A 21,180-nucleotide genomic window follows, 5' to 3' on the forward strand; every position below is an offset into this window, starting at 1 on the left:
GCTCCTTTAAGGCTCCTTGCACACTCACCACCCCCAGAAAGCCTCTTGGAAGGGGCCACTTCCTCCTCTGTCTTCTGTCTTCTGTGCCCAGTTTGCATCTGTCCTGCAGCCAAGCACTGGATTGGATGGATTTGTTTGCTCTGGTCTTTCATTCAAACAGAGAGATCCTAGGGGCAGGGACTAGGAGAGGAGGAATTGTGTTTTTTTTTTTCTTTTATAAAACAGAGCTTGGCACACAGTGCACACGTCCTCAGAGAAAGAAGGGGGAGGAGGGTTTGCTTGAGTGAATGTGAATGTGCTTTTCAACTGTGAACTGGAGTTGACAATGTAGGATATGGTAGTGTAGCATCCATGGCCTTCCAGGGCCATCCATGGTGTCTGGAGGGCAGGTTTCAGGGTAAATAGATGACCAGGAAATGGTACTTCCTCTAGAATAAAGATAAAAGAAACATTGTACATGGGCATTATAGCAAAGGGGCATTTTGCTGTATCAGAGTACTCACATCAAAAAATAAGACGTACAGGTATGTAGTGCAGTGAGTAGGGCCTTTGCCTTGCACACCGCTGACCCAGGTTCGATTCCTCCATCCCTCTTGGAGAGCTGGGCAAGCTACCGAGAATATCCCACCCACACGGCAGAGCTTGGCAAACTACTTGTGGTGTATTCGATATGCCAAAAACAGTAACAAGTCTCACAATGGAGATGCTACTGGTGCCCGCTCGAGCAAATTGATGAGCAACGGGGATGACAGTGATACAGTGATACAGGAATAAATCATAAAACCATAAGATACAAATCTGAAATACAAGCAAGAAGATCAGGACTGGGACCATGTTTGGTTTGTTTCTTGGATGAGCTCTGTGCTCCAAGACCACTCCTCACTCGCATACCTCATATGTGGTGTTGGGACGTGAACCTGGATTTATCCAGTGCTAGGCAAGAGCCTTAACCCTGGACTATCCTTTTGGCCCCCAATATGAAAACGTTTCATGTTATTTTAGAGGAGGAAGGAGATGGAGCAGGAGATACACGTTTCATAGCATCATTGGAGAACAGGGCAATGCTGCCAGGGGCGTTGCCTTTGAATCTAAATTTGAATCCACCCATTTCTGTAAAGTGTCTTTACTGAATGGTTGTTTAGACCAGGCTTCTTAAACTCTCCGTGAGGGATGGAGGTGTTGTCGTTTGCATGTTTTCTAATCAGTAACACAAAAGACAGTTTCTGAAAATAAACTAGAATGGTTGCATTCATTGGCGGGATATAAAGACTAAAGAAAGTATGAGAGGGGCTGGAGCGATAGCACAGCGGGTAGGGCATTTGCCTTGCACACAGCCAACCCGGGTTTGATTCCCAGCATCCCATATGGTTCCCCCAGCACTGCTGGGTGTAATCCCTGAGTGCAGAGTCAGGAGTGACCCCTGTGCATCGCTAGGTGTGACCCCAAAAGCAAAACAATAAAAATTAAAAAAATAAAGATAGTATGAGAATCTTCCAGCACGCACCTTCTTGTACCCTAGGAACAGTTTGCAAAGTGACTCCTGCACACTTAGCCCTGAGTTTAATAGTTCCCATCACAGTCAGTTTAAGGTCAGAAAAATTACCAAGAGGGCACTTGTGCACAAATCTTGTCATGCTGAAGAACTTGGCACATAAATTAGTTAGGAAATAAGTTATCGGGTTGGAGCAGTAGTACAGTGGGTAGGGCGTTGCTCACCTTGCACGTGCTGACCCAGGGTTCCATCCTTGGCACCCCGTAAGATCCCCTGAACTCCACCAAGAGTGATCCCTGAGCACAGGGCCAGGAGTAAGCCCTGAGCACTGCTGGGTTTGGAGAAAAGAAAGAAAGAAAGAAAGAAGGAAGGAAGGAAGGAAGGAAGGAAGGAAGGAAGGAAGGAAGGAAGGAAAGAAAGAAAGAAAGAAAGAAAGAAAGAAAGAAAGAAAGAAAGAAAGAAAGAAAGAAAGAAAGAAAGAAAGAAAGAAAGAAAGAAAGAAAATTAATTCTGGAGGCAACATTGAAAATCAGATGACAGGGAATTATTCCAATGGAAGAACACCCTTCTTGGTTTCTGTCTCCCCACTTTCTTCCCCAAATTAGAGTGAATTATTTGATCCTCTTGGAAAACAATTTGTTCTCAATGCAAGAGCTGACAATCCATCCTACGTTGCTAAGAGAAGGGTCACCCTGGCTGCCGATATCAGGCCAATAAAGTTCATAAGCAGCATGACAGGCGCTAATAAATTTCATTGGTGCTTTCCTCTGTCATTTGAGCATGGAGTGCACTGTTATTATCACTGTGCTTCAAACCTCTCATTTTGGTTGCAAATGATGGCAGCTGCAAATGCAGGCCATGCTACAGTCCCTTTCAGTAAGCAGGTTAGGGGTAAAGTATCATATTTTAAAAGACTCAATTATGATCAGAGAGAGGAGCAAGCTGTGGCCAGCGGACGCTGATCTGTTCTCTAGAGTGGGCTACAGAAAAAAAAAAAGAAAATATTGGACTCCTAACAATCCATTTGCTCCCCAGTTCCAGATCTCCTTTCTCTCCCACAGACTCGGTTCTGAATCGTTTTTAGTACAGATGGGTCCTCGTTAGCTGGGAAGGGGCCACGATTCGTGTCTCTCACCCCAGATGAAGCTCTTCAAGCTCTTCAACTCAGTCTTTCCCTGAGTGGGAGAATTTAGTATTGGGTTTCTGCACATGAGAGCACTTTGGACTGGGAGTGAGAAATGGGATTGTTTTCTTAAGAGGTCCCGCACCACAACCTGTTGCTTGGCAGAGATCATTCCCGTTCTTAGACTTCTGTTTCATTTGTTGATTTCAAGCCCCATCTCTATGCTTCTATTCCTGCATCCTTCTTCATTTTGCGTGCTTTGTATCCTTTGAAATCAAAGGATGGCACAAATATCAAAGCATTCCACTCAAGTTATCCTGTTGTGTGATTGCATGAAGATATCACACATTTTACACCATGGTTTGCATCAGTCAATAGGCTTAAGAGGAAGCAAAGCATTGCTTAGATTTTACATACTGTTCAAAATGTGCCATGACTGCCTTCTTCAGCATTTCCGTGTGGGCGTTAGATCTCTCTCTCTCTCTCTCTCTCTCTCGTGCACCACATTGAAGCCCTTTTACTCTCACTGTCATCCCATTGCTCATTGATTTGCTTGAGCGGGCACCAGTAACGTCTCCATTATGAGACTTGTTGTTACTGTTTTTGGCATATCGAATATGCCACAGTAACTTGCCAGGCTCTGCCATGCGGGCTAGATACCCTCAGTAGCTTGGTGGGCTTTCCTAGAGGGACGGAGGAATCGAACCCAGGTCGGCTGCATGCAAGGCAAACGTCCTACCCACTATGCTATCACTCCAGTCCATGAGCTATCATATTTATTTATTTATTTATTTATGTGTACATGCATATGATTATATATACTTTTCCCTCTATGATTTGCTGCCTACTATTTGAACGCTATCAAATGTGGTATGGTACTTAAGTACCACACCCCAAGCCCTTTTAAATAGTTCATAAATGTAAGGCAAGTAGGTCTTACTATTGTGAATTTGTTATTATGTCAACTACAGTTAAACTGGATGAATGTCACTCCATAGTCAGATGGCCACTTTTGTTTGTTTGTTCTGTTTGGGGCCACACCCTGCAGTGCCTAGAGCTTACTCCTAGCTCTGCACTCGGGGAATCTCTCCTGACAGGCCTCAGGGGACCCTATGAGGTGACTAGGATCAAACCTGAGTCAGCTCTGTGCAAGGCAAGCACTCTAGTCACTGTACTAGTGTTCTAGCCCCTAGATGATCACTTTCTTAAGAAGAAAGTATGTTACCACAAAGCTTATAAACAGTTCATATGTGTATGAACATACATACAAGGCCCATACAGTTTATAACACCGGTTCATGCATAGCGATGAATCGAGCGCTAAAGGACTAGAATGGTGGGTGGTTTCATGCAGTCTCTGTAAGATGTTACTGAGAAAGTTAAAGTCTTCCCTGTTCTTCATTTGAGGAACATAAAGGAGAGAGAGTGAATGCAGGTTACCAAGATGTAGAAAAAGCAATTATCTGATGATTCTTAAAGGCCTGTGTCATCTTTGGCTAATTGCATCTCAGTGGTCCTGTGTCTGCGACCGGCATTGGCACATGGGCAGAGAGCGAGCGTTGTCAGGACCTGGCCAACTTCACAGTGTTACAGACTCTGGATGCTGAGGCAGGCTGCGTGACATTTGCTAGAAGGCACTGCTTAGCCCAGAGCAGTGGATGGATTTTTTTTTTTTGGTTTTGGTTTTTTTTTTTTTTTTTTTTTTTTGCTTTTTTGGGTCACACCCAGCGATGCACAGGGATTACTCCTGGCTCTGCACTCAGGAACTACTCCTAGCGGTGCTTGGGGGACCATATGAGACACTGGGAATTGAACCCGGGATGGCTTCATGCAAAGCAAATGCCCTACCCGCTGTGCTATCGCTCCAGTCCTGGTATTTATTTTTTAATTTTACATTATTTCAGCTGTTTTCACTTTTTTCTTCATTGTTTTCTTACCTCCTGCAGATCTTTCTCTCTCTCTCTCTCTCTCTCTCTCTCTCTCTCTCTCTCTCTCTCTCTCTCTCTCTCTCTCTCTCTGTCTCTCTGTCAGTTATGAACTAACTCTTTAATACACAGAGGCAAAAAGCGCTTTCCTCCTCCTTCAGCAATTCCAGAAGCTTCTAAGTCACATACTTTGAACCCACTGTGGTCTGCGCCCATATTAGCTCTGCTTTGAAATTCTGCCTGTGTTAACACTGAAGGTCATTTCTGAGCTTTCTGTGCTTGGGCCGGAGAGCTAGTACAGAGAGTGAGGTGCCTGCTTCGAGGGAAGCTGACCAGGGTTTCATCCCCGGTTCCACATGTGCTCCCCGAGCACTGATACAGGAATGATCCCTGGGTACAGAGCCAGGAGTAATCCCTAAACACTGTCAGGTATGGCTCCAAAACAACAAGGAAAAAGCAAAGTTTTCCATGTCCCTATTAAGGTCATTAATGCCTATGAGATAGTATAAGTGAGTTATGTGCTTTTTTCTTTTCTCAATTATTTTTGGGGACAAGGATTTGGCTGGGTAGCTTAGCAGGAGAATGCATGCCTTATGTGCAGGAGGCCCTGGGTTCAATCTCTGGCATTCATTAAAAAAATTTGTATAAATTTTATAAAATTGTGTATTTTTATAAAATTATAAGATTTAGTAAAATTTTATAAATTGTCCCAGAATTGCAAAAATAAAAATGTTATTTTTTTACCAACTGGTATTTGAAGAGGAATTGAGGTCTGTACTTCAATAATCAAAAGCTTTCTGACATAAGGATTGTGTTGACACACGTCTCACTTTTTTTTCTCCCTTATACTGAGATATAACTGGCCTAGAATATTGTGTGAGGTTTTTGATCTTATTTTTGAGCAGTATTCAGGAATGACTCATGACTCTGTGCTCAGGGGTTACTCCTGGCAGTGCTCAGATTGTTGAGCAAGAGTCAGCAACATGCAAGCCAGGTACCTTAACCTCTTGGCCCATCTCATGTTAGTTTATGGTGTAAAACAATGCTTAGCTGATAGCACAGCGGGTAGGGTGTTTGCCTTGCACATAACCAACCCGGGTTTGATTCCTCTGCCCCTCTCAGAGAGCCCGGCAAGCTACCGAGAGTATCTCGCCCGCACGGCAGAGCCTGGTAAGCTACCCGTGGTGTATTCAGTATGCCAAAAACAATAACAACAAGTCTCACAATGGAGATGTTACTGGTGCCCACTCAAGCGAATTGATGAGCAAATGGGATGACAGTGAGAGTGACAGTAATTTTAATATATTGCAGAAATAATTGCTATAATGTTTGGTTAGTACCCATCCCTTCACCATTACCCATTTTGTCTTGTAAAAAAAATTAATTTACAAATTCTATTTTTGGAGTTTTGGAGGATATTTCACCACAAATCAGCCAAGAAATAGAAGGAAATGTTATGTCAAAACTCTGATGTGTTGGTTACTGTGGTTATTATAATCTTCTCTATTTAGGGAAGCTCTAAGATGCTCAGAGAGTTTAACGTCTACCATACCCTCTCTCCATATGTAAGCCCCCTATTCTGTAGGCAGTAAAGTGCCGCTGTCATTAATAGCAGAGGCTGTATTCTCAGAGGAGTGTCCGCGGGCACGGCAGTATGACCGGAAAGTGAGCACACGCCTAAGCTAAGCGGACTTAGTAAAGGACAGAATTACCTGACTCTTTCCCATTGACTCCACAGGATTACCTTGACTGCATCAGGGGTCAAACGAAACTTCCTCTGGGCATGGAAGAAAGATCCGCACTTTTTGGAAATATTCAGGATATCTACCACTTCAACAGGTGAGTTGATGCTCGAAGGCTGGGGCCAGGGGGAGAGCTCAAAAGACTCGAGCGTGGGTTTTGCATGCTAGGATCGATGCCTGGTGCTGTGTGATTCCCTGGAGCACTGCTAGGGATGACCCTCCACTTGAAACCCGTCAGGGCTGGGAATATCACCGTAACACCAGAGTGTGGTGCCAAACCCCCAAAAAAAACAATTTTTGAAAAACCTCAAAAGATTGTTGTCATATAATAAAATTATGATCTTGGGGCCAGAGTGATAGTACAGCAGGTAGGGCATTTGCCTTGCACACGGCCCACCTGGGTTCAATCCCTGGCATCCCATATGGTCCCCCAAGCACTGCCAGGAGTAATTCCTGATGCAGAGCCAGGAGTAGCCCCTGAGCATCACTGGGTGTGACCCAAAAAGGAATAAAAAAAGAAAAAAATGGTCTTAATGGTCTTATCTGACATTAATGCAGACAAGAAATTTTGACCTATAACCCCTGATTCATCTTGCTATATTTTTGTGGCTGGTCATGACACAAAGCATACCGTGAGCATCCTTGCTTGTCTATTTTTTTCTTGGGTGGGGAGTTGGTTGGTTTGTTTGGGTTTGTGTGTGTATGTGTGTGTGGTTTGGGGGCCATGCCCAGCTATGCTCAGGAGTTACCCCTGGCTCTGCACTTAGGAATTATTCCTGCTGATGCTCAGAGGGGGACAATAGGGATGCCAGGGATGGAATCTGGGTCTGCCACGTGCAAAGCAAATACCCTACCCACTGTCATCTCGCTCTGGCCCTCACATCCTTGCTTGTCTACAAGTCTCATGTTATTCTGCATTTTGGTCCACTCCATCCTCTAGCTCAGAGATAAGCTCTTTTTCCCGGACAGAGCAGCATGTTCCTTCTTCAGCCCAGCGAGAACAAAACTTCCCCCAAAGGCCAGGGATGAGAAAAGCTCAGTGGTGGAACTACATCCCCGGCCAAGCATTTATTCTGCATGTATGAGACCTACAGTTCATCCCCAGTACCAAAACCAAAGAGAAGATATATGAGTGTCCACACTATCCCCACTTCTACTAATCTTTCTTTAAAATATTCTATTCCTTGGGGGCTGGAGCATTAGTACAGTGGGTAGCGCGCTTGCTTTGCACGCGGCTGGCCTGGGTTTGATCCCTGGCGTCCCATAGGGTCCCCTTTGCCCCAACTCAAAAACCAAGAAATATATAAAGCAAAATCCAAAAAATCTTCTATATCCTAGACAATGGACAGGACACGGACAATAGACAGAAACATACAATACATACGTTGTCATCACGTATGAAATGAATTCATGATTTGTGTTTAAATGATTGAAATCAAACGTGCATTAGAGGGCAGGTACACGGTAGGCGTTGGGGGCGAGAGTTAACAAGGCCAACAGAGCCTGCAAACAGCTCCTCCGCTCCTGAACAGCCATGATCCCAGAGGCACACAAACCAATCTCAGAATGTATCGGCTGCTGGCAGAAATACCTCTGGACTTAATACCAGAATCCCAAAACTGGGCGGTTGCTTTCTCGACTGTGCAACACCATATGCTCTTTGTTATTGACAAGAGAAAACATAGGATCTAATGATGCCATTCCACAGGTCTGACTGTTGGGAGTAAAAACTCCAAATAATGATAGTGAGTTTTCTGTGGAAAATTGAATGTAATCAAAATAAGGAGAGAGTAAAGTGAAAATCATCTGCCACACAGGCAGAGGGGGAGTGGAAAGGGGGTATGCTGGGGTTATTGGTGGTGGAACATGTACGCTGGTGAAGGGATGGGTGTTTGATTATTGTATGACTGAGACTTGATCCTGAAAGCCCTGTAACTGTTCTCACAGTGACTCAATTTTTAAAAAAATAATAATAATTAAATAAATAAATAAATAAATAAGGCCGACAGAGAGCTGACAGGAAGTGCAGGCAAATCAGTTGTAATAATAGTCCTACAGGTTGAGAGCAGAGGCCTGTTCTGGCATGCTGAGCCCTGGTGAGCCTCTGAGTGGAGTCGAATCTTGCTTCGCTGCAGCCTCCCTTGCTCAGCAGAGCCTGCAGGACACCCTCACACGTGCATCCCCTGCTCCAATTCTCCCGGCTCGTTGCCATTTCTCTTGTCCTCTGTGGTTGGCTGTGGGGTGTCGTGGCTTCCTTCCTTCTTACCCCCAATCTCAGAACTGTCCCCAAAGCAGGGGACACCATGTGCCAACTTCACTGTCCCAGTTCCCCAGGCAGCACCTGGCTCCTCTCACACTTCCGAGGGCTGGAGGAGTAGGGACAGAGGGATGCCTGCCTTATCCGCTATTGGAGATTTCAGTGAGCGGGCACGCCTGTGTGCCGGGCTCAAGGCCAGCGCAGAATAAGCACCCAGGATTCTAACATTCAGGGTGAGGCTAGTGAGTTTGTTAGCGTCAAACCTCATAGTGTCTTACAGTGCCTTATTGTACTATCAGCTAGTATGCAGATTGGAAATCCTACCACTTTTTTGCTAACCAAAATTGGCGTATGTGAGATCTTTGATTGGCAAAATGCCCATCACTCCCAGGAGATGCTCAGGAGACCAGTTGCAAACCCTAGGCTCCCACATGCAAAATATATGCTCTAGCCCTTTGATCCATCTCTGTAATGCCAGCACAAACCTCGCCACTGGAAAACATGTATTAAATCGCATCAACTTAGACTTTTATTTTTGGTCTGTTGTTTTGTAGTATGGGCATGTGCACATGTGTTTTGGGTGTTGGGGGGAGCCCAGCACCCACATTTGGGAGTGTTCAGGAGCTGATTCCAGCTCTGTGCTTGGGGATCACTCCTGGTGGTCCTTGGGAGTCGTGCTGTGTTAAGAACCAAACTGAGCCCCCCCCACATACACTTACAAATCATGTGCCACAGCTTATTTTCAGTATCTTGTCAGCCCCTCAGCCTTGCAAAGGCGACCTCCAGTTGCCCTTGTTGCCGCCTCTTTTGTTGTTGTTATTATTCAATGACCTATAAAAACCAGTTTGGGGGCTGGAGTGACAGCACAGCGGGTAGGGCGTTTGCCTTGCACGCGGCCCACCTGGGTTCGATTCCCAGGATCCCATAGGGTCCCCTGAGCACGGCCAGGGGTAATTCCTGAGTGCAGAGCCAGGAGTGACCCCTGAGCATCGCTGGGTGTGACCCAAAAAGAAGAAAATAAATAAATAAATAGAAACTAGTTTGCATGTTCCAACATAATGATTCCCAACCAGGGCTGCACACTCGAATCACCTAGGAAGCATAAAGAAAATTTTTCTGATGAATTGTTCTGGGGGGTTCCCAGAGCTCTGGAAATTTTTGGAAAGTCCTTCGACGTTTGCAGTATGCAGCCCTGGCTGAGACGGGCTGCGAGACCAGAGGTTCCCAGAGTCTCTTGCTCTACAGAAAACATTCCTAAAAACGTGCCTTTTGTGGGGGGTCACACCCAGCCGTGCTCAGGGTTTACTCCTGGAGCTGTGCTCAGGGGTCACTCCTGGCAGTGCTCAGGGATCGAACCTAGGCTGGCTATGCTGTACTATCTCTCCGGACAGGAAATGTGCCTCCTCCTTTAAATAAACAAATAGAAAGTTCTGCCTGATTGCATCCACGACTACTGCCACCACCTGTTTCGGTTCAGCATTCCCAGCCACCCCCTAATCCTGGAAACTCGGGAAAGACAGGTCTAGATAAACCGACAGTAGGAACAGAGCAAGGGTGTAAGAAATGTCTGTTCAGGAGGAGAATCTCACCGTCATTCCATAGCTCTGAATTCCGGCGTGCATTCAGCGGGGCTAGTGGCGGCGTCCCTGGCACCCAGGGGAGCTTGTCCCTGCCGAGAATACCATTGCCTCGAGCCAGATCGAGGCTGCCTGGCTGCCTGGAGCCTGCTGACTTCAGCCTTCTGGTGGTTTGGCTGCGAGCTGCGGGTAATGATAGTTTATCTAGGCTGCTTCAGGCCAGAGCCAGAAGCTGTGTGTGCGTGGTCACTCTCTGTGTCTCCTCTGGGCTTCTTGCACTCCAGACCCCGACGCCTTTAGCCGCATTTCCTGCCACCAGGGTAGGACCGCTGCCTTGGCGTGTGACTTTGGCGGCATTTTCTGTGAAGGGGTTTCACTGCCTAGAGTGAAAATCTTTCAGAAAGGTTAGAACGAGGCCAAGGTTTATACAGATAGCATTTAGGGTGTGTCATACGGCCTGGTGCACCCCAGCGTCCCCTGAGCAGTCGCCCAGGTAGGACCTGGCACAACAGGGCCCAAAGAGCTTCACAGGTTATCTGAGAACCGCTAGAACCCAGGGCCTCTAGCACGCCGGGGGCCCACCCCTGACCCCCCAAGAAAAGAAAGATGAGAATGAAGTTGCCCCTAGACCTGTGAGAGGGGCCTTAGACAAGAAGCCCAGTCTGTCAGCTGAACAAGACATTTATCTGCCTGAACAGGCTCTGGCCTTTCTCTTTGGCACTGAACCAGGGTGTCAGACTAAGCAAAGCTGAGGCAGGGTGAGTGTGCAGTGATGGTGCAGGGAGAGTGCAGTGATGGTGGTGCAGAGTGGATGAAGGCAGTGGTGGTGTAGAGATATTGCAGTGACGGTGCAGGTGCAGAGTGAGTGCAGTGATGGTGCAGGGAGAGTGCAATGATGGTGGTGCAGAGTGGATGAAGGCAGTGATGGTGATGGTACAGAGTGAGTGCAGTGAAGATGCAGAGTAAGCGTAGTGATGGTGATGGTGCAGTGAGTGCAATGATGATGATGGTGCAGTGAAGATGCAGAGTGAGTGCAGAGTGATTGCAGTGATGGTGATGGCGCAGAGTGAGTGCAGTGATGGTAATGGTGCAGAGTGAGTGCAGTGATGGTGATGGTGCAGTGAATGCAGTGAAGATGCAGAGTGAGTGCAGTGATGGTGATGGTGCAGAGTGAATGCAGTGATGGTGATGGAACAGAGTGCAGTGATGGTGATGGTGCAGAGTGAATGCAGTGATGGTGATGGTGCAAAGTGAGTTCAGTGATGGTGCATAGAGAGTGCAGTAAAGGTGCAAAGTGAGTGCAGTGATGGTGATGGTGCAGAGTGAGTGCAGTGATGATGCAGAGTGAGTGCAGTGATGGTGATGGCACAGAGTGCAGTGATGGTGATGGTGCAGAGTGAATGCAGTGATGGTGATGGTGCAGAGTGAGTGCAATGATGGTGATGGCGCAGAGTGAGTGCAGTGATGGTGATGGCACAGAGTGAGTGCAGTGATGGTGATGGTGCAGAGTGAATGCAGTGATGGTGATGGTGCAAAGTGAGTGCAGTGATGGTGCATAGAGAGTACAGTGAAGGTGTATAGTGAGTGCAGTGATGGTGATGGTGCAGAGTGAGTGCAGTGAAGATGCAGAGTGAGTGCAGTGAAGGTGCAGAGTGAGTACAGTGATGGTGATGGTGCAGAGTGAATGCAGTGATGGTGATGGTGCAGAGTGAGTGCAGTGATGGTGATGGTGCAGAGTGAATGCAGTGATGGTGATGGTGCAGAGTGAATGCAGTAATGGTGATGGTGCAGAGTGAGTGCAGTGATGGTGCATAGAGAGTACAGTGAAGGTGCATAGTGAGCACAGTGATGGTGATGGTGCAGTGAGTGGGTGATGGTGTTGGTGCAGAGTGAGTGCAGTGATGGTGTTGGTGCAGAGTGAGTGCAGTGATGGTGTTGGTGCAGAATGAGTGCAGTGATGGTGATGGTGCAGAGTGAACTCAGTGATGGTGATGGTGCAGAGTGAACGCAGTGATGGTGATGGTGCAGAGTGAGTGCAGTGGCAGTATAGAATAAGTGCAATGATGGTGATGGTGCAGAGTGAGTGCAGGGATGGTGCAGAGTGCAGTGATGGTGCAGAGTGAGTGCAGTGATGGTGCAGAGTGCAGGGATGGTGCAGAGTGCAGTGATGATGCAGAGTGAGTGCAGTGATGGTGCAGAGTGAGTGCAGTGATGGTGCAGAGTACAGGGATGGTGCAGAGTGAGTACAGGGAAGGTGCAGAGTGAGTGAGTGCTGCCGTGATGGCCTTGAGGCGGCATCCATATTGTCATCTGAGACTAGTGTTCACGCCTCTCCACTGTGGGTGTTTCTGTGCGTGTCTCTGATGCGGAGTCTGATCCTTTCCTCCAAAGCTACTGTGTGTGGAGAGGAAGCTGTCTGCTCATCCTCAAAGCCAGGGGTGCAACAGATGGTATTGGAGCAGGACCGTGCTCAGGCATGTCAGGCAAAAAGGCAAATATTGCCCATTTTCAGTCGCAGGATTATGTCAGTCTCTATTGGTTATAAATGTTATTTATTGTTGTCATCAGCACTATATATCATGTTACATATAATACATAATATATACGATCATAAATTGTCCATGACTATCTTATTTAACTTGCTTTTGAATTGTCTGTACCATCTTGTCCCTATTCATTTTGTTTCCTTTCATTTTGGTCTGGCGTCTAATTTTTAAGTTCTGATGTCTTTGTTATTCTATTTGGTTAAATGAGAGCGCTGTTCATTTATGTGAATGCCTCTTGTGAATCTCTTGCCCTCATCCGTTGATTTGAAAGTAAAACTGTCTGGAAAATTGATGATTGCGGCTTAAAGTAATAGATTTTAAAGTACTATTATTAGTTCAGGTCTAGTTTTTCTACATGATCTATTATTATTTTGACCAACTAAGCAAGATTTAGATCTCGGAAATTAAAGAGGACAAAAAGAAAATGGTTTTGTGCTGGGCTGAACCTTTTAGCTGACTTTGGAGTTTTTTTTTTAAACAATAACCCCCCCCAAAAAAAATACCAAAAAAGCAAAGAGCAATAATATAAACTTCATGGACTGCCCCCATTCTATTCACGCGTGTTTGCTTTAGACATTCTTCAAAGCATGAAGATATTACGTATCATGTTGAGGTCCCTGATTTGCCCCTTCTCAATTTAACACCATGCTTAGAGAAGGGCGGTGATGTGCTGGTAACTGGCTTTCTAGGATGGGGATGAGGAAGGGAGAATCTCCAGCTTAGCGTCTGCCAATTTCCATGGTATAAATACTCCCATCACAGCAGACTCCAAATTACTAATAAGCGTCACTGAACATGGAATTATAGAAAGAGATGGTGCATCTTTGGCTCCAGCAAGCCATGTAATTTTACCCAGCATACCCCTGAAAACATAACAACCCCCCCAAGTCTTGGTGTTTTGTTCCCAAGTAGGATTTTATCACTGTAATTGTATATAAAATGTTTTTTAAAATTGTAGCGTGCTTTCTCTTACACAGCACAAATTCTATCAGATTTACAGTCTTTTTTTTTTAATTTAACTTAGCATTGGTTTTGAAATTTCTAACTCTACTTCATTTGGTTTGATGGTGATTTAGCATTCCAGCGTTTCTCTGATTGCAGTGAGGTCTGGCATCTCTCCTCTGTTAACCCCCTAGATTTCTTCTGTCAATTTCTGATTCACTTCCGCTTGCTGATTTTTTTGCTCAAGGTCTTTCTTTTTCCTATTGATGCACAGGAGCTTTGGTGAATGGTGGCTACTAAGCTCTGTGGAAACTGGGAGTTGCAGATCTCCTCTGATATAAGAGACTTTCTTTTTAACTTTAATTGTGAGCTCTTTGAAAAGTAGTTGTATAATTTATAAGCTTGGCAACGCTCCATAAGTGTACTTTTTATCCTTGGTGGATATTATGCTGTGTTCTTAAAAGTGTGCCCTACTCTTAGTTTATATCATTTTTCCTCTAAAAGCCTAAAATCTTGCTTTTTTGCATTTGTCCTCATCTGACTAAGATTGATAGAGGTGTAGTGTATCAGAGGCATTCCAGATTCTCTGATATACCACCCCTCCATCATAGCACTATACCACCATAAGGAAGCGAGAGTGTGGAATTTCTATGATATGTCTCACCATTGATGGATACTCTCACCATTGATGAACAAGTGCTCCTGGCGGTACTCAGGGAACCATATGGGATTCTGGGAATCAAACCCGGATTGGCTGTTTGCAACGCAAATGGCCCTACCCGCTGTGCTATCGCTCTAGCCCCCAAGTACCTCCTTTCTATACTGACTTCCAGCCCATATTTCTTGTGTGTCACATTCACATGTAGGTTTGGGTCTCTTTCTGGGCTCTGTGGTTCATTTGCCTTTCTGTCCATCTCTGCCCCAAATCACACTCGTTCCTAATGGAGTCGTCAGTGCCCTCAACATCGGTTTAGCTCTTACTGGCACTGCGCTGTCGAGTTTGTCAAATTCCAGGAGTAACTCTGTGGGGATTTTATTGGAATTTTATTTATCGATTAATTTTGGCAGACTGGATGGCTTTGGAATAGGGAATCATCCTGTCTATGGATATATAGCTCAGTCATCAAGCCTTTCGTAAAACATCCTGCAGTCGTATTTTATCATTTCTGTCCCTTTCATGCACACAGGGGAGAGTTCCAAGCAGTACTCAACAGCCCGCTCCTGAGTGGGCCTGACAGTTCACTGCATTGGCCTGGTTCTATGGTACCACTCTGGTCCAAGGTTGCTTAGAGCCACATGGGTCGGAACTGGCAGTGCTCAGGCAGGGTACATGGTGCCAGGGATTGAACTCAGGGATTGAGCTTCTTGTGTGCTGGGCATGTTCTCTGGTCCTCTGAGGTTATTTCCTCAGCTCCTAAACTTCTCATTTGTGTATGTGTTTGAGGGATGACGGCTTGGGAAGGAAGTTACAAACCTAGGACTTCATACTAGTACTCATAGATAGTACTAGCTAAATTATTCTCTTCCCCCCCCCCCCCAATTTTTGGGTCAGACCTGGGCCTCTTGCATATTGTACACAAGACTGAACTCTTTCTCCAGCTCTGATGTTGTTTTGACTAGAACGTTTTTACTAAGTAATTCTTATTGTCATCTGGCAATGTTCTGATTTCCTTTTCTAAATGTTTTTGATTTGGGGCCACACCCAGCTGTGCTCAGGGCTTACTCCCGGATCACTTCTGGCGGTGTTCATGGAAGGGGGGTGGGGGCTTTGGGGTGCCTGGGATTAGATCCAGGTTGGACACATGCAAGGTAAGCACCTTAGCTGTTGTGCTGTCTCTCTAACCCTGTTTTTCATTCCCTGATATCCGAAAGACAATTTGGATATGTTAAGACTATACCCAACAAATTTCTAAACTGTCCCTTCAGTTCTCATATTAATTTATAGACTCTTTTGGATTTTTCTAGATAGTATCACTGAAAATAAGATTTTCTCTGAGTGTCTTTTAATAATTATTCACCCCTAACTTTTTTTGTCATAAAACTTTGGCTATGTGTTCCCATACATTGTTGATTAGATGTTAGCCTCTTTTATGACTTTAGCAGAAATGTTCAAACTGTTATACCTTGAAGCAAGATGTTTCCTAATAGATTTAGATAAACACTTGTAGCTATTTTGTCCAGATTTTCTTGTGAATTAATATTAAACTTTCTTGTATGTTTAATCAGCCTTTTAGAAAATCAGCACGGGGGCGTGGGGGCTGGAGAGGGAGGCTGGGGTGATAGCACAGCAGGTAGGGTGTTTGCCTGGTACATGGCCAACCTGGGTTCGATTCCCAGCATCCCATATAGTCCTCTGAGCACCACCAGGAGTAATTCCTGAGTGCATGAGCCAGGAATAACCCCTGTGCAGTACTGGTTGTGACCCAAAAAGAAAAAAAAAAAGAAAAAGAACCCCACAAAACTTCCTGAAAATCAGCACAGGGGTTGGAGACATAGCACAAGGGGTCAGACACTTGCCTTCCCCAGTACCCCAAGTACTGTCACAAGGGACTCCTGAGCACAAAGCCAAGAGTAGTCCTGGAGAACTGCCAGGTGTGGCCCAAAAATAAGTAATATAATAAAATTTCTTAATGTATAATTTTAATGATATGTTTTCATTTAACTTAATAAAAATTATCATTAATGATAATAATTTTTAGTTGGACTAAAAATAAATTCCTGTCTGTTTTGTTTGTTTTTATCCTTGGACTGGAGCAATAACACAGCAGGTAGGGCATTTGCCTTGCACGTGGCCAACCCAGGTTTGATTCCTCTGTCCCTCTCGGAGAGCCCGGCAAGCCTCTGAGAGTATCCCGCCCGCACAGCAGAGCCTGACAATCTCCCCGTGGCATATTCGATATGCCAAAAACAGTAACAACAAGTCTCACAATGGAGACATTACTGGTGCCCACAGAGAGCAAGTTGATGAACAAAGGACAACAATGCTATAGTCCTATAATTTTTAATGTAAGAAAATTAGCCTATGATATTCTCCCTATTTATAGTGTGCTGACCTTCCTTAATTGGCTTCTGATTTGGGCAATACTTGCATTACTGGAATAAACCCTACTTGGTCGCTGTATTTTACATATGTAAGCATTAGTTTGATTTGTTTATATTTTGTTTGCTTCTTTTTTATTGTAGTGTCAGGGTCCAAATTTAGGGACTCAGATGTGCATGGCATATGTCCTACCCCCAAACCACATCTCTAACTCTATTCATTTACTTAGTTTTGTTGTTCTGTGTTAGAGAATCAAACCTGGGACCTCACGCTTGCAAGGCAAGACCTACATATCCCTGGCCTCCCTGATTGTACTTTTCAAAGAATTTTTTATACACACGCATAAATGATAGTGGTATAGAATTTCTCTCCTTGTACCAGCATCGTTTAATCTTACTGTATAACAAGATTTAAATTATTACATCACAAAACCTTCTAACATGAAATGTTTTAAAATATAATTGAGATTCCATTTTTGTTTTCTTTTTTGTAGCCAAATCCCTTTTTTCTCTCCTCATTCCCAGGATAGCCTTGAAATTTAAGCCTTTGGTTTAGTGTCTGGAATGAATTCTCTAATAGTCAGGAAACTAGGTCAGTCCAATGAAAGCACTTTCCCCCCTTTTTTTAACTTGCCCCTAAAGTCTCAAAGCTTTTGCTTTCTTTTCACCAAAGAGCAAAGCTGCTTTAGATAGCATCTTCTTCTAAAGAAAGGAGCGAGGTCGAAAACTTCAGTGATTTTTATTTAATTCCTTTTATGTTTTGGTTTTGGGGACACACCTGGTGGTGCTCAGAGCTTATTCTTGGCTCTACACTCAGGAATAACTCCTGTCAGGGGAGTCACATAGGATGGGGGGATTGAAGCCAAGTGGACCTCATGCAAGGCAAGAGGCACTATAACTCTGGCCTCAGAGAAGTCTAAAGAATTAAATATTTCTGGAAGAATGAGGAAACAAAATCCATTCCTTTATACAGAGTTTTTCTCTTTCTCGTTTCTCATCACACTGAAACCATCCACGTCTGCTTTCATCTTCAGAAGAGGGATGCTTTTTCCTTTTCCTTCAATTCTTTCTCTCTTCGGAATAACACACTGAGTCATGGCAGTGTGGGAGACACTGAGAAGGGCACCAGGAGACCTAGAGGCATAAGTCATCCAATTAAGGAATGAGCAGAGCTGCTTTGAAAACTGCAGGGAACATGCAATTAATTTTGTCTGAGAGGGCTAGTGAAAGTTTCATGGAGCAAATCACCTATGTCTTAGGGAATAAATGGATTTGAACCAGGCTGTTTTTTTCCTCCCCTGGAATGTGATTTAGATAGTGAAGCATGAGGGGTTTTTTATGCAGCTGTACAGATAAGGGGTGGATCTTGCTGTCTGTAAATTATAGCTCCATTTCCCTGGCTAGTAGAAATATTTATGTGTGCGACATTCTTTCAAAGGGTGCCCATGACACTGAATATTGGGGAGTGCCATTTTACACATTAAATTACTCGTGATTTAAGGGAGACTAAAAGGTTCCAGCTAAGTTTCTCTAGAAATCTGGGGAGATGACTCCATGGACTGAAGCACAGGATTTTTCTATTTGTTTGGTTAGTTTGGTTGGGTTTTGGCTTTGCGCTGACTTTCTCAGGGTTTCCCTGGCTTTGTGCTCAGAGCTCACTACCAGTGATGCTCAGGGGACCGTACGTAGTACTGAGGGTTGAACTGGAATCAGCCATATTCCGGGCAGGCACCTTAGTCCCTGTGCTATCTCTCCAGTCCAGAGCACAAGGTCTGCATGCAGGAAAGCTGTGGTTTAATCCTTGGCATGATCCATGAGCACTGTGTGGGGCGTAGACACCGAGCACCACAAAATGAGAACCAAAAACTACAGAAAAGTGACGATGTTCATTGCCTTATGGTACATTATCAAAAACTATAGATATACATACTTTGTAGTTTTTTAAAATTTTTTATTAGTGAATCACCGTGAGGTACAGTTACAAACTTATGAACTCTCATGTTTGCATTTTGGTCATACAGTGATTGTTTACATCCCTCCACCAGTGCCCATTCTCCTCCACCAATGTCCCCAGTATCCCTCCCACCACCCCCGCCCCAACCCCCATCACCGCATCCTGTCTCGGTGGCAGGGCATTCCCTTTTGTTCTCTCTCCTTTTGGGTGTTGTAGTTTGCAATGGAGGTATCGAGTGGCCTTCATGTTTGTAATTCTTTTATCTGTTTGTTTTACTTAATATAAATGTAATTTTATATCCACTCAAGCTAATAAACACTTCTCTTTGTATTTTATAATAAAGTAAAATGAACCATGGGATACGTAAAAGAACAGGCAATCAAAAGTCGGGGCAGTTAGGGCCAGAGCAGTAGTACAGTGGGGAAGGCGCTTACCTTGCACACAACTGACCCAGGTTCGAGCCCTGACACCCTAGATGGTTCCTTGAGTTACATCTGGAGGGATCCATGAGTCAGATTTAGGAGTAAGCCCTCAGCACCACTGGGTGTGCCCCAAAACAAAACCCAAGAATGTGGAGCAGTTATTCTTTAGTGCCTGGGGTGTTCTCCAGTGGTACTCAGGAGTCCTGGAGGCCCCATTAGGCATTTCAGTCCAGTCGGGTCAGTGCAAGGGCCTGAGGCTGTGATGCTGCTCAGATGCTGAGTGCCAGAGATACCCGGACCACTGTGGGGGCACCGGGGCCCTCCAGGGCCGCACATGGTGATACTCAGAGAAATGTGGTACCAGGGATCAAACCTGTGTCTGGTGTACACTAAGCCTGATTGCTATACAATCTATGGGCACTTTTTTTTTTGGTATATAGATTTATTTTATTTTATTTTACAGACTTAGAAACTTTCGTGACTATATTTCAGTCATACAATGATCAAGTGCCCATCCCTCTACCCATGCCTATTCTCCACCACCAATGTTCCCATTATCCCTCCTGCAACCCCCATCCCAGCCCCATCCCCGCCCCCCACCTCTGTGGCAGGCACACTCCCTTTTACTCTCTCTCTCTCCTTTTGGGTATTATGGTTTGCAGTACAGGTAGTAAGTGGCCATCACGTTTGGTCTATAGTCTACTTTCAGTACACATCTCCCAACCCAAGCGAGCCCTCCTAGCACCATTCACTTAGTGGTCCCTTCTCTGTCCCTCTCTGGACTCTTCTTTTGGTGCATTTTTATCCCACAAATTGATCTTTAACTTCTATACAACTGGCTGTGGAGGAATATATATATTTATTTATCTTGGGGCTACACCTGGCAGTGCTCTGAGGCTACACATATTTCTGTGCTCAGGGGTCACACCTGGTGATGTGTCAAACAGGGATTGGCCACGTATAAGGCAAGCACCTTAACCCCCGGACTATTTCTCAGGCTCCTGGTAGAAATATTTTTGCCCACAGTCTTCTTTTTAACCGAACTATTTCATGACAGTGCTATTGTATTACTGAAATCAGGAGGCTGTCGAGTGCTATTAATCTCACCCCATTTTCTGGCCCCTCCCCCACAAGCACAGGGCCTCTGTGGATGCAGCAAGTTCAATGCCAGCTGGCCCAGTTAGGTGGGAAAAGGAAGTGGTGCTCGGAGTTGTTTGGAGACTGGAAGGGGCGAGGCCCCATTCCTGACTCTTGATGAAGGCAGAGGAATCAAGGTCAGAAAACAGTTCCGGCCTTTGAGTTTCCAGCAGTGGCGAGAGAGGAACTTGTGCGTGCAGTATGTTCTGTAAAGGATCCCTCACCCAAACGAGGGGCTTGAGCTCCAGAAAGAATCTCAGCAGGATCTTTATTGTCCTGGTCAAAAGAAGTAAATACTTCCAGCAGCAGTTACTCAAAGGGAAGTGAAAATACCCAAATCCTGATGATAAAGTGACTTTTATCACAGATTGTTGTCATGTATTAGGATTCTTGTTATTTTCCTAAGTTCAATTGCCTAATGCTCTCTATATTTTGTACCCCTCGAATAGATATCATTTCCCCCCTCCCCCACAATTTGCAACTAGATCTTTTGACCTAGTATAAAAAAAAAGATAAAATGATTCTAATTTCAGCTTTGAGCATAAAACACATATGAGTTACTCTATCCTGCTTGTGAACCCCTAGGATTGTACTTTAGTTTTTCCGGTGCATTAAGAAATTTCATTCCCATGCCATTCTAACGGTGGCCCTGGAGTCTGCAATAGTTTTGTTGCTCGTCTTGTTGGTTTTTTTTTTTTTTTGCTTTTTGGGTCACACCCAGCAATGCTCAGGGGTTACTCCTAGCTCTGCACTCAGGAATTACTTGTGGCAGTGCTCAGGGGACTATATGGGATGCCGGGGATGGAACCCGAGTTGACCGAGTGCAACAGTACCCGCTGTGCTATTGCTCCGGCCCCTGTTGCTCGTCTCCAGTGACTGATCACACATCAGCTGACCTGTGCTGCGCCCCCACACCCCGTTGTACTTGACATGGGATTAGCCAGTTCCTTAGTGTCCCTTCTCTTCCCCCGCACTCAGGAATCACCGCCACGAGCACCTTCCCTTGGTTCCAACACTGTCCCCTG

The 21,180-nt window shown here is 45.1% G+C and overlaps 1 protein-coding gene across 3 annotated transcripts in view; it reads left to right on the top strand.

Moving 5' to 3' along the window:
- Positions 1-21,180, top strand: part of PLEKHG1 (pleckstrin homology and RhoGEF domain containing G1) — a 289,773-nt gene that overhangs the window by 205,380 nt on the left and 63,213 nt on the right. For all 3 annotated transcript variants that reach the window (XM_055135924.1, XM_055135925.1, XM_055135923.1), the window contains one exon: positions 6,278-6,378. In XM_055135924.1, the coding sequence (XP_054991899.1) occupies positions 6,278-6,378 (101 nt within the window). The remainder of the gene's footprint in view (positions 1-6,277; positions 6,379-21,180) is intronic.

The sequence above is a fragment of the Sorex araneus genome, chromosome 4 (genome assembly GCF_027595985.1).
Source record: "Sorex araneus isolate mSorAra2 chromosome 4, mSorAra2.pri, whole genome shotgun sequence".
NCBI classification, from domain to species: domain Eukaryota; kingdom Metazoa; phylum Chordata; class Mammalia; order Eulipotyphla; family Soricidae; genus Sorex; species Sorex araneus.